General features: G+C 37.7%; 1 protein-coding gene across 1 annotated transcript in view; it reads right to left on the bottom strand.

Annotated features, from left to right (window-relative positions):
• Nucleotides 1–12,456, bottom strand: part of LOC124289859 (spectrin beta chain-like) — a 57,054-nt gene that overhangs the window by 21,594 nt on the left and 23,004 nt on the right. The window contains 20 exon segments of the mRNA XM_046726537.1: nt 1,364–1,390; nt 2,129–2,206; nt 2,483–2,572; nt 2,887–3,165; nt 3,723–3,839; nt 4,389–4,517; nt 4,670–4,766; nt 5,480–5,682; nt 5,839–6,003; nt 6,331–6,408; nt 6,982–7,098; nt 7,414–7,614; nt 7,837–8,081; nt 8,349–8,514; nt 8,755–8,893; nt 9,292–9,549; nt 9,705–9,887; nt 10,198–10,385; nt 10,735–10,847; nt 11,576–11,691. Of these exon segments, the coding sequence (XP_046582493.1) occupies nt 1,364–1,390; nt 2,129–2,206; nt 2,483–2,572; nt 2,887–3,165; nt 3,723–3,839; nt 4,389–4,517; nt 4,670–4,766; nt 5,480–5,682; nt 5,839–6,003; nt 6,331–6,408; nt 6,982–7,098; nt 7,414–7,614; nt 7,837–8,081; nt 8,349–8,514; nt 8,755–8,893; nt 9,292–9,549; nt 9,705–9,887; nt 10,198–10,385; nt 10,735–10,847; nt 11,576–11,691 (2,989 nt within the window).

Raw genomic sequence — 12,456 nt, 5'->3', positions numbered from 1 at the left:
AATACACATGGTAATCTTAATCTTAATTAATTTATAGAGCAAAAACTGTAATTAAAATTACACAATGCTAGGATATATTTCTTTGGGTTAAATAATAGTATTCTGTGTTATATTTTACTGATGACTGCGTCAGAATTCGTCCCGTTATATTATTGTGCATGTTTGAACTTGATCGCCGGGAAATGTGTGCACAGCTGATTGCTATTTCCGGCTCAGATACACACTGTAATCTTAATCCCTGCAAATAATACAATGCCCAGCAAAAACAACTTAGAACTTAAAAGGTAAATAATCTTGTCTAGTGATGTTTAATTGCAAATTTTACGTCTCTACTGACAAAGTCGTCTTCTGTTGTTTGTTCACGCGAAGTGATACGATGTTGTTTTCTTACCCCTGGAAAAAGTTTGACGAAAGCGTAACCCATGGATAAGACGACCCCCTTCTACAGACTGCTTTTTATGGTCCTCAAAATTCGGCTTATAGACGGTCATATACGGTAAATGATTGACATTTCAAAGCAAATACATAAAAAAGATTATTTGGACACAAAGGATGGCAAAATAATTTCATCGAAGCCAATTCATAATCAACTGAAAAACACTGATACATAATAAACATATCATAACCTGAGTACTCTGCATCTTCCAAATTTCCTTACATTCTAAACATGTTTTCAATGTCAAAGTTTCACAACACTTCCTTTTTGAACATATGCAATGTACTAAAATGCTCAGAAAAGCATGTGAGGTTTGATAAGTTCCTGAAATATTCATCAATGCCTATTTGCGATATAATGAATGATGCAAAATAAGTATGAAATGAAACATGATGAAAGCTTAGAATGAAGTGTTGACTCTGCAACTTGAACAAACATGTACAACACTGACACACTGTTATAGACATTTAATGTACAGAAATCATGAAAAGAAAAAAACAAAAAAAACATCACACAAAGATTCCAACATTGATTTGTTTCCATGTGTCACTCTCAGAAGACAAATTTGAGCTCATAAAAAAACTGGTTTAACAATATCTGTAGGCGATATTTCAAATCTGCTATTTTTTAACAGAGAGTTTAAGTAAAGTAGGCTGTCTGTCCAATAGAGAAAAAGACATAACTGACTTCACATTCAAACATATTCAAGTGAAATTCACAATGAACAATAATGATGAGGTGTGGTTCAAAGTAGTCCTGAATTGTTGGAAATGATGGGTTAAAAGTAGAAAGTTTCAGAATCAACACGAATTATATACTTAAAGCTCATGCATGTCTTTAATTGTGGACTTGACACATGCAACGGTATATAGTATGCCCCATGCACTGGTCATGTTGACAAGCTAACTATCTGATCATAGCTGTTACCTGTCTGTCTACCAGCCCGACGGTGCTCTGCACAACAGAACAGGGACCACAATACAGTAACATACACCATGGCAATTGCCAAACTCGCTCCCATAATCACGTAATTCTTCCATTTTTTCATATGTTTTCAAACAATAAGTATTTCCATTTTCACATGAATACTTGAATGGTTCAAGTGATGTACGTGATTACATCACAAACCAAGCATATTTCAGGTCTCTGAAAGCAAGGTTGGTAGCCATCTCTAGATATCACTTCACAATGACAGTGACAGTCTGCTAGTAAAATATCAGCATCATTTTTCAGAAAATGCATGTGATATAGGACTAAAATAGCATGCCTCATTCAAAAGATGAATGCAAAACAACAGAACATTCATAAATGTGTTACTTATGAATATCATGACTTGGGGACTGATACACAATCGATCTATTACATGGAAAACATCACAAATTCACAGAAAATGCCAATAAAACCTATTAACAAGCATTTAATGGTTGGAGAATATCAAGATTCAAGAGGATTTTGTGATGCTTTCCACTACACCACTGTATACAAAATAGATGAGAAAGGTAATATACATATTCCGTTAGTAGATTTGCAAATAAGACACCTAGATGGATGAAACTGACAGCCAAGGAACTTGTTCGCAAATAATATTTTCCTAACAGGCTTTAAATATCATTTCCACAGTTTTTTAGGGTATATCAATAATCCTTTCACCTACACACACAACAAAAGCCAGTAATTGATTGAAACACTCACAGGAACATCCTCCTTGGATAGGAAGTTCTCCTGTTGATTGAGAAGCACTTCAGCCTGCTTTGCATCTCTCAAGAACATCTGAAACAGATACAATCAATTGTAAACAAAGCTTTAAGTAAACTCCCTTGTTTGATAACACACTGCTACCATCATATGAACTATGTTTTGACATCATTATACAGAACATAAAATAATCTAAAGTAAGTACAAATAAGTTCTCCATCCACAAATCATTCCTCAACAAGTGATTCTTGTTATTAAAAAGAGAAAACATTTCTGTACAATGATGTTTGCGTCTGTGTGCTGTACAGCATTTAACTGTCAACATATATGCATGAAGTGTGTTTGTCTTACCTGTTGATTGAGAGATTGTGACAGAAGCTGCTGTCTGTTATCCCACATCTGGTGGAGTTCCTTCCATCCATCATCAAGAGCTATCAAACGCTGCAACCAAATAAATCCTCAATAACATGCTGTCTTATTCCAACAGTCTTGATTCTGTGCAGACCTTATCAGTTAACATGAAGTGAATAAAATAAATGGAAATTACATGTAAGTCAACAGAAGCCTATTTACTTGCAAGTAGATGCTCCTGAAATATTGGAGGATCACTCTATGAAAGAAAGCTACTTAAAAGACTGCAGTTTCAAGCACTATCAGTGACATTAAATGTCAGTGTCAGTAAATTCTCTCCTGATATTAGCCATTAACGTTTCATTTACTACTCTGAATATAACCAGACACCATCATCTTCTTACCTGTTCAAGGAACATGTACTGTGGATCTTTCTCTCCCTCCTTGATAACCTTGTCCCCAAAGTCCTTAATCTTGGCATACTCAGGTCCGTATGCATCTATCTCCTCCTTGAGTTGTTGATGTTGGTTGAGAAGTTTCTCTGCATCAGCCAGACTGTTGGGAATGTCCTCTGATGCAATGGTAGTCTGTGTGCGGGATAGCCACTGCTGGAAGTGGTCCAGGCTTCCAAGGAAACGCTGGAGCTCACCAGCTTCTCCAAGTTTCTCATCTCTTTCTTTGAGCTGAAAATACATTATGGTTAATATAAACTATTAACTTAATTTTAGTTAACATATGAAACAGTGAGTGAGTGAGTGAGTGAGTTTGGTTTTACGCTGCTTTTAGCAATATCAGGGCAGGGGACACCAGAAATGGGCTTTACACACTGTAGCCATGTGGGGAATTGAACTCAGGTCTTCGGCGTGACGAGCGGGCGCTTTAACCACTGTGCTACCCCACCGCCCCACATATGAAACAGAAGCAATATCTATGGCAAATGTCATTCCTACTTTCAAAACAAAAAACTCATTCTTCAATTAATAGGTTCTTCTAGCTAACAGGTATGTGAAGAGTGAAGAAAAATGACCTCTATGAAGTTGTATACAACTCAAAACAGTAGAAAGCACAACCGTCTAATTTCACCACAGCAATATGAAAGAATTTTCTTTTGAGTCGTTTATATTATAATTGCAGGCTGGTATTTTTTTTATCAAAGCAGGCAGTTTTGATAGGTGTTGCCTACTCTGCAATTTGGTTATCAGGCCCTTATTGTCAAGAAAATCAATGCACAAATACTTACCATGTCTTTGAGATCCATCCAGACATTGTTGATTTCTGCAACCTTCTCCCGAATGGCCTGGGCTTCCTCTGGTTTCTCATCCTGGAGTTTCTCAGCCTCAGTTTGGAGGGATTCAAGCTGAAAGATGAGAAGACCCAAAAATATACAACCATGTACACAAATATTCCATATCAACATTTGATGGCAGAGGTCATAAAACATAACTAGACATTATTTGTTTTTAGCCCAGTTCAACAATATTTCAGCTATGTTCCATCCCTATCAAGGCAATAGAAAAAAACTGGCTCACACAGACAAGTAACTGACATAATGAGCAATGTCTCATGCTTCCAGGAAACGATGAAACACGTGAAAACAGATCCCATTCATTTTCAACTGAAAATTTCTTAATATCTGTATGTAATTTTAACATTTTAATGTGTAGTGCAGAAGTCGACAAAACTACGGGTCCTACCAGTCCTTTCAACAGCGGACTTGAAAGATAAATCAGAGTCCTGCTGTTGATAGCCATTATACATGCTTTTAGCAAATAGACGACATGTGACATTTTCAAAGTGTCACTTCTTTGCAACAGTAGATGGCTGTGCTGGCCATTAGAATTATTTTCTCATCTCAGTCTCTGTTTTTATATGAGATCAGTAGTGAAAGATGCAGAATGTCCTTTACCTTGGCCTGTATGGCAGCCAAATCTCTCTCCATACCACTGAGTCTGCGCTGTAAGGTCATAACTCCAGCCAGGTCATTTCCAAGATCATCAGTTGATTCAATAATCTTGCTCTTCTCATGAATCCAGCTCTGCAAGAAAATGAATAAAGAATATGTCACATTATCTGTAATCATTATAATTATCATAGCAAGACATGTGGTTTTGATATCATAAGAAGCAGTTTAACAGTTAAGAATTATATTCAGTGAAATTGTAAAACTTCCCTCGCTTCCCTACTTACAATTGTTTCATTGCACTCAATGTGGAAGTTCTGAAGTCCATGAGCAAGGTTGATTTCATCACGTTTCTGGTCCACAAGTGTTCGAAGGTTGTTCCAACTGTAACCAAATACAAATACAAATAACCCACTGTTTACATCCTGACAGTCATGTACCCATAAACAAAGTACCCTCATCTGCAAGGTAATTTAAAACTTAGTAAAGAACCATTCATAATTTATGGCTTTTTTTGTGCTGGGTGGGGGTGTCGATGACTTGTGTTGATTTTATTTTTTTTTTTTTATTCACCCATTTTGCTCTCTCCCAGAAAGAGAGAAAGAGTAAGTGAGTGAATGAGTTTGGTTTTACGCCGCTTTTAGCAATATTCCAGCAATACCATGGCGGGGAACACCAGAAATGGGCTGAACACATCGTACCCATGTGGGGAATCGAACCTGGGTCTTCGGCAGAAAGAGAGAAGAGAGAGATAGATTAATTTTGTACACATGGGGTGTGGCATTAATTTTGTACATATGGGAGGGAGCAAGGAGAGAAACACTTACTTTGTACATAAATCTCTTGTGTGTGTGTGTGTGTGTGTGTTTGTTTCAATCACATTGAGCATGCTTCTCCACAGAAATCACACCCCTAGTCACTTCATTCTCATCTATTGACACCTTCATTCATTAGCAAACAGGACATTTTATACCTTTATCCTATCAAAGTTACTGGAATCATTAATCATCAAAAGATTTCATGATTTCAAATACAACAGGTATTTATACAATCAGTAACAGCCAGTACATTTATTATAAGTTTATATGTATTTTCACCCTTGGTTCAGTTGGTTCTGTCTGCCAATAACATCCTCAGCATTTGGATGCTCAACTTGGAGTAGTTGGCGAGAAAGTTGGTTTACAACAGCGACCTTTGAGGCAGAGGCGTTCATCTCATTCTCAAAGCTCTCGAAACGATGCTTCATTATTGCAAGCTCTTCAATGTCATCAGACACAATGATTGTGCTCAAGAATTTCTCCTGAAAAACAAAACACAACATTTTTAAAGGGTTAACTAAACATATTGATAAAACCTTAAACACACAAACTGTTAACTTTATTTTTATATGCGAAAGGTAGTATTATCCACCAAGGAGTTTAAATAGGACAGTGATTATACCAAAATGGTACCACACCTTCTCATCAATCCATGTTTCCACACCATCAGTTTCATTGAAGAGTTTGTACAGAGATAGCGCATCGAGCAGTCTCTGCTTCCGCAGTTTAGCCAGTTCCAGAAGTTCCTGGTAGCGACGGTCAATACTACCCAACCGACTCTGGACATCAGGAGACTCACGATCCTAGGAGACATCATGTTAATGTTAACTTTGTTCATTAAAAGGACGTATGAAACAACATACTTGAGAAGCATTCTCAGCTTGTGATTTAATAATGAACAAATTATGTTACCTTTTTCATCACAAAAGAGAGAAACACTTAACGATAAACAAATATATTTAACTGTGCAATGAGGTTGTTATGGAATCATATTCGTGTTCAAGTTTAATAGTTTAATGATCTTCAATACAGTATCTCACATATAGCGATCTTCATAATTAGGATGCGATTTGTCAAAAGTTCCCCTTACATTGTGAGATGTTTGAGAAAGAGATGATGTTTCAACTGACCTGTTCTCCCAAACTGGCTGCTTGTTCGTGTAGACTCTCAATAACACTCTGGTAGTTCTTGAGTTCCTCAGTCACATCCTGGAAATCATCCAAGCAAATACATTGTATTACTGTACATAATTACATACCTGTTTACAGTTCTTCAAATGTCTTAAAACAAACCACTATGAAAGGCATTGTGTATTTATAAGGTTTCGGCCATGTTCGCCACGCTCGAATTTTCATTTGTCCGCAATACATGATCCAGACTACAGGTATCAGACTTCCATTATTTTGGAAGCCTCAATGGCGGAGAAAGTTAGATCACTGACTTAGTGTGCTGGCAATTAGGTGCCCCAACACATAAAAGTACAAGAATAAGCAGCACTTTATTAAATGTAATTATAACTGACTGACTGACTGACTGACTGAGTTTGGTTTTATGCCGCTTTGAGCAATATTCCAGCAACATCACGACGGGTGACACCAGAAATGGGCTTCACACATTGTACCCATGTGGGGATTCAAACCCGGGTCTTCGGCGTGACGAGCCATTGCTTTAACCACTAGGCTACCCCACCGCCCTTGTAATTATAACTAAAACATCTTACTGTGGAAGTAAAAGCGGTCCCAAAGATGAACTCTTCAACAAAAGCTTTTAGACTGACTAACCTTGTGTTTCTTGATAAGCGATTGAACACTGGCCTCGTCCTTGCCAACATCTTCGCTGGACACCAGGCGTAAGGTGTCAACCATCCAGGTGTCAACATCATCAGCATCAGCGAAGAACTGCCAAAGTGAAACATTTGGTAACCAATCAGTTAACTATCACTGGTTGTTTGTTAAATAAAATAAAACAAAACAAAGATACAAATAGAAACTACAAAATTTTAGGGCAAATAGAAAATTAAGTCACAAAGTTAAAACCTCAGATACATTTTCACAACATTGTACAACCAAGACTCTTCAATATATTTATTTTGATAGAGCTAAAAATTTAAAACAACCAACAACTTAGTTTTAATTAGGAGTTTAAAAGGTAATCTAATTCAACAGATATTGCTATAGGTCTGTCCCTAAGGAAAATTATAAAAGCAATATTACCTGGTAGAAGTCAACAGCCTCAACAAGTCGCTTTCTGCGGTATTTAGCGAGGTCCATCAGGCTCTCCCACTGCTGGTTGATCTCATCGATGCGTTGCTGAATCTTGTCAGCACCGAAATTGCCTGCAGAAATGAGATCGTCTCCGACTTGGAGGACTGACTGGAGATGACTGTGGCGGGCAGTCATTTCATCCTCCATTGCCTGAAAAACATATGACATCTTAGTTATAGTTCATATTCAATACACAGTACAAGTTTTGGGGAATTCATCAACAAACATTCTGTTCACATCAAACAGATTAAAAAAATTGAAATTAGCAGTTTCTCTTATTCCTTCCTCAAGAATTTTTCTGTCCACCTCATTTACGCTGCAATCGAGATATTATATAAAGTAGTACTAAAGTAAGTAGTGATATTATTCTACCTTTTGTTTGTTCAGTAGCAGGTGAACACTGGTGAGGTCATGTCCTAGGTCTGGTGATGACATAAGTTGTTCCTTCTCCCTGATCCATCCTTCCTCGTCTGCCATGTCCCAGTAGAACTGCCACAGCTTGCGAGACTCCTCCAGACGAGATCGTCTCTCCTCAGCAAGTGTTTTCAGTTCATCATATGCTGATTCCAGGGTGGACATGCGTTCTCTGACCACTTCAGGGTCACTTGGACGGTACCCTGTAACAAGACGTGATAAATGCCTCAGTTAATAACTGTTTACTGTGATCAAACAAGCTAAACTCTTTGCAACCAGATTCCTGTACATAAAGTGTTTATCACTCATGTTGATCATAGAATAACTGAGATTAATTATGAAACATGTATCTAAAACTGGTTAAATAACCAAAGGCATAACCTTTGCACCTTACATTGCCTTGGGACAGCTGTAACAATGTGTTAGAAGACTGGTGATTTAGCAGTTGACATCCCAGATTTCTATCTTACCTCCAACTTCCTGGAAGTCGTCATCAATAAAGCGGGTGGCTGAACTGTTGACAGTTTTCACCCTCTCTCCCACTACATGGATGTCTGCTTCCAGTAGGCTGTGCTTCTGCAGGAGATCCTCTACACCCATCAGGTGCTTGCCATAGTCCTCAGACATTAGCCGGGCCTGTTACACAATTAAGTACACTCCTATATCTTCAGCATGAAAACAACTCATGGGGAGGTTTTATACTAAGTCTTTCAAACATGCATCCAAGACTTATGTAATATATGCAGTTATATTATGACAACAGAAAAAGAATTGTCGTTATATTAATATGATGTGATGTAAGATCAACATGTTAACAAGAACACACGTTTTTACTTGATACCAAGGGTGAGTTATTTCCTGATGTCAATTAGCTACCTTAATCTCCTCCATCCAGTCCAGGATGTAGAGCATCTCCTGGAAGATCTTCTGCAGGTTCAGTGTCAGTTCCAGCCTCATGCGACGGGTGCGCAGAAGCTCCAGCAGGTAGTTCCATAGTCTCAGCACATTGTCTTTTCTGTAACACAACACCAACCATATATAAGCACTATCGTGTAGTGGACCTCAAGTCATACTCGCGCAAAACAAATCAGCATTATACTTGCTGGGAGTTAAAACATAATATGGTCAAAAGATGAAGATTGATGTTCGAACATTGGCATGTTCAACATTTAGTGATATATAAGTCGAGTATATGGATGGCAACTTCTTGTTTATTGTATATCACAACGTTTCTGGACTACTTCTTGCCCTTCTTCACCTGAAGAATACTTGACATATATATTCACCAACTTCTAAATGCCTCTCAAGAATCTCATTTAGTAATATGCTGCTGAATTTCTTGGTTACATACTGCAGACCAAATGTTAAACTATTGACATCTTAAAACTTATAAAACTGTACAAATCGGCTCACCGTGCATTTATCCTGTCAATGTCATGATAGTTCTCAGCTTCAAGTTCTAATGCCACAGCAACCACAGCCTGCACACGCTCCTCATAGGCGTTGATGTCTGTCTCAATAGCTTCATGTTTCTTGGTGGCAGCTTCAACTGCAGGTAGGTCACGGCCAAAGTTGTCTTGAGAAACAAGTCTCTGGTTCTCACTCAACCATGTCTCACGCATACCTGCTTTGCGGTCGAATCTGGCAGCAAGTTGCTCAAGTTTCTCTTGTCTGGAATAATATCAAAGATTGCATTTAGAAACTTTATAAAAGATACAAAAAGGATCATTAACTCATCCAGGTTGGTTGAAATGATCACTGATGACAATGGATGTTTTGTATAGTTGAGGAAATACTGTGAAGCCAATTCTATGTGATCCATGTACCTAATCAACTCCTCCCTCAGTGCAAGTTCTCTCTCGTGTTCAGCTTTCTCCAGCTTCTCCCAGGCTTTGTTGATGTCCGAAACCATTTTCCCCTCCTTTGGCAAATACGGCCGCTGGTTGTTTGCACGCATCTTGCTCTGAAGGGTGAACAGAAGGATTTCGAGGTTTCCCTTCTCATCAAATCTGAAACAAACATTTATTTCATATAATAAACTCACAGAAAGGCTGTAGCAGTATATGCAAACAGTGTTGAAATACAAAAATGCATATCAGATGCAATGTTTACCTTGAGAGAAGAACTTCAGGCTGGGGACAATACATAATGGCTATTGCATACTTTTAATACATTGCAGCTGACATCTTACATGATTAGTTTTTATACAATTTTTAGCAGGTTCTGTTGCACACCATTTCACATAATTTGGGCTGACAAAAACAAAGTTTTTTTTAACTACCACTGTGTTGCTCAATCGGATAAAAAATATGAACTTACTTAGGTGGTTTTTCTACCATTCGGTATGTGTTGAATGCAGCCAACTGCTGCTGGACTCCGGTCAGTGAATTGGCAAACTGACGATCATTCAGTATGACAATTGTCTGTTCAATCCATTCCAGCAGGTCTGAGGTCAGACCTTCATACTCATTGGTCATTGAATCTGTGTCTCTGGCATTGTCAATGACCTAAAACAAGAAGTGTTATTTAGTAAATAATTTCATATTAAGAGAAATGTTTTTTCTCTCAGATAATATACACTGAAATAATTTGTTGTTTGTGGAAACCTACCTTTTAAGCGTGGGAACTGACCAAGAAATACAGCTGATGGTTTCACAAAATTACATACCAAAATTGTCTAAAGTGACAAACATTTTCTTTCAACATTCCTACCAAATGCAAAAATATCTAATTGCTGTAATTTCAGTTAAAGTTAGCTAGTTTTTGCTAAAGATTGAATCAAATAATTATAACTTGTTAAACGACTATAATTGTCATACAGGAACTCAACAGGTACTCTCTGCTGCTAATATTTACTTTGCCGATTCTCTTTCCCTGTACAGAGTCTGCCTTCATCTTGGAGAAGTAGTGGTAGTAGGTGACAACGTAGGTGATGATAGACTTCTCATCAGGGTACTCAACATTGACATCTAAAAATAAATAAATCAACACTCAATACACACTGATTAAATCAAGTCAGTCAATCAACAGATGCAGCATCTCAGTGCTGTATACATTCGCTTTACATCATACCTTGCTCTAGTAACCTTTTACAGTGAAGAACATCCCAAAGGTCAATGAACTTGTATCAGGGTACCACGCTTCTACTTTGCAGGTAGTTATTGTGTGTCCTCTCATTAAAATATGAAAATCTATCTGTGGATTTCACCTTGTGTACGAAGGGTAGAAGTCTTTGGTATCCCGATTATTGCTATAGACGCATGAGAAAGGTTAAGCCATATTGGCTCCACATGAGGCGTGGGTAGGACGTCAGATGTCTAACAGAACACCACCAGCCCTGAGGGAGCTGCAAGTATCCGTTCTACACCAACATTACTTACATGGCATGGTTACTTATAGCTGTTGGGGGTGAGAACGGATCTGATTCTTACAGATAACACTGTTTTTTACATATCAACACTGCCATAATCTGACTACAGGATAACAAAGAGCATTTAGATCTACAGAGAAAGAATCTATTCCTTTGTAAGCCACTTCTTAACAAACAGGTTTCAATGGCTTGTGAAAATCAAGATCTACTTTGTTGGCATACTTTTTCCTCTGTGTTTATTGACTGATGAATCAAACTCCATTTAAGAATCCTGTCTGATTCCTCTACCATAATATTCTGCTATACAGAACAAGAACTTCCACTTACCCTCTGGATCAAGGAGTCTTGTGAGACCAAGCTTATCCTCAGCAACTGTGAAGGCATTATCCAGGTTGTGCATGGCATTGGACTTCTGAAGTTTGTCATACTGGATGAGGTCTGGCCTGTAACAAATGGACAGCTTGTTGAAAGTCAAACAGAATCAAAGTATTCAACAAAATACAAATGGAGAGTGAAATTGAGTTAGGGTAGTTTTACACTACATCTAGCCAAGTCCAGCGGTATTACAACAGGGGTGGCTTGACACATTGTATTCAAATCCATTAACCACCAACTGACCTAAGCACCAAACATTAACTACACCTGACACTGACATTGTCCTAATTTAACCTTTTGTGAAAGTTCTGCCTTGAAGACAGTTTTAATTCTTTTGTGCGTATTTTGTTTGTGGAAATGCCATGATTTTGTTTCCAAGACATTCTCTAAAGACACGATTCAAATGTTATGAGGTCTGACCTCTGTTGACTCAAGAATGCAGTTTCAATGTCCTGGTTCACTGCAGTAAACACAGTACACATAATGACTCAGACTAAGTTCATTCTTAATTCCCCAAATCAACTGCTTTTGTTGACACACCAGGAATGTTGAAATGTCTGGAAACATTAAACATTAAATAACTGGAGAGAAATACATAAAACTGAGTAAAAAGGATACACTAATTTTCTTTGTTTCCATAAATGCATGTACTTATTTCTACTCTTGTAAAATATCACTTTGAAACATAATCAGTGCTTATTCAATTTAGAAGGGATCCAATCGTATCTTAAGGTTTATTAAGGGTATTCTAATCTCTAAACCAACAATATGTAATAATTTATGACATCAACTCATTTTCACTTTCAAACCTGTTCACACAGATTAAAAACCCA

Source organism: Haliotis rubra, unplaced genomic scaffold, assembly GCF_003918875.1.
Source record: "Haliotis rubra isolate DU_JTF1 unplaced genomic scaffold, ASM391887v1 Scf45, whole genome shotgun sequence".
NCBI lineage: Eukaryota > Metazoa > Mollusca > Gastropoda > Lepetellida > Haliotidae > Haliotis > Haliotis rubra.
The sequence above is the reverse complement of the archived record's forward strand: the minus strand, read 5'-3'. Positions and strand labels throughout refer to the sequence as shown.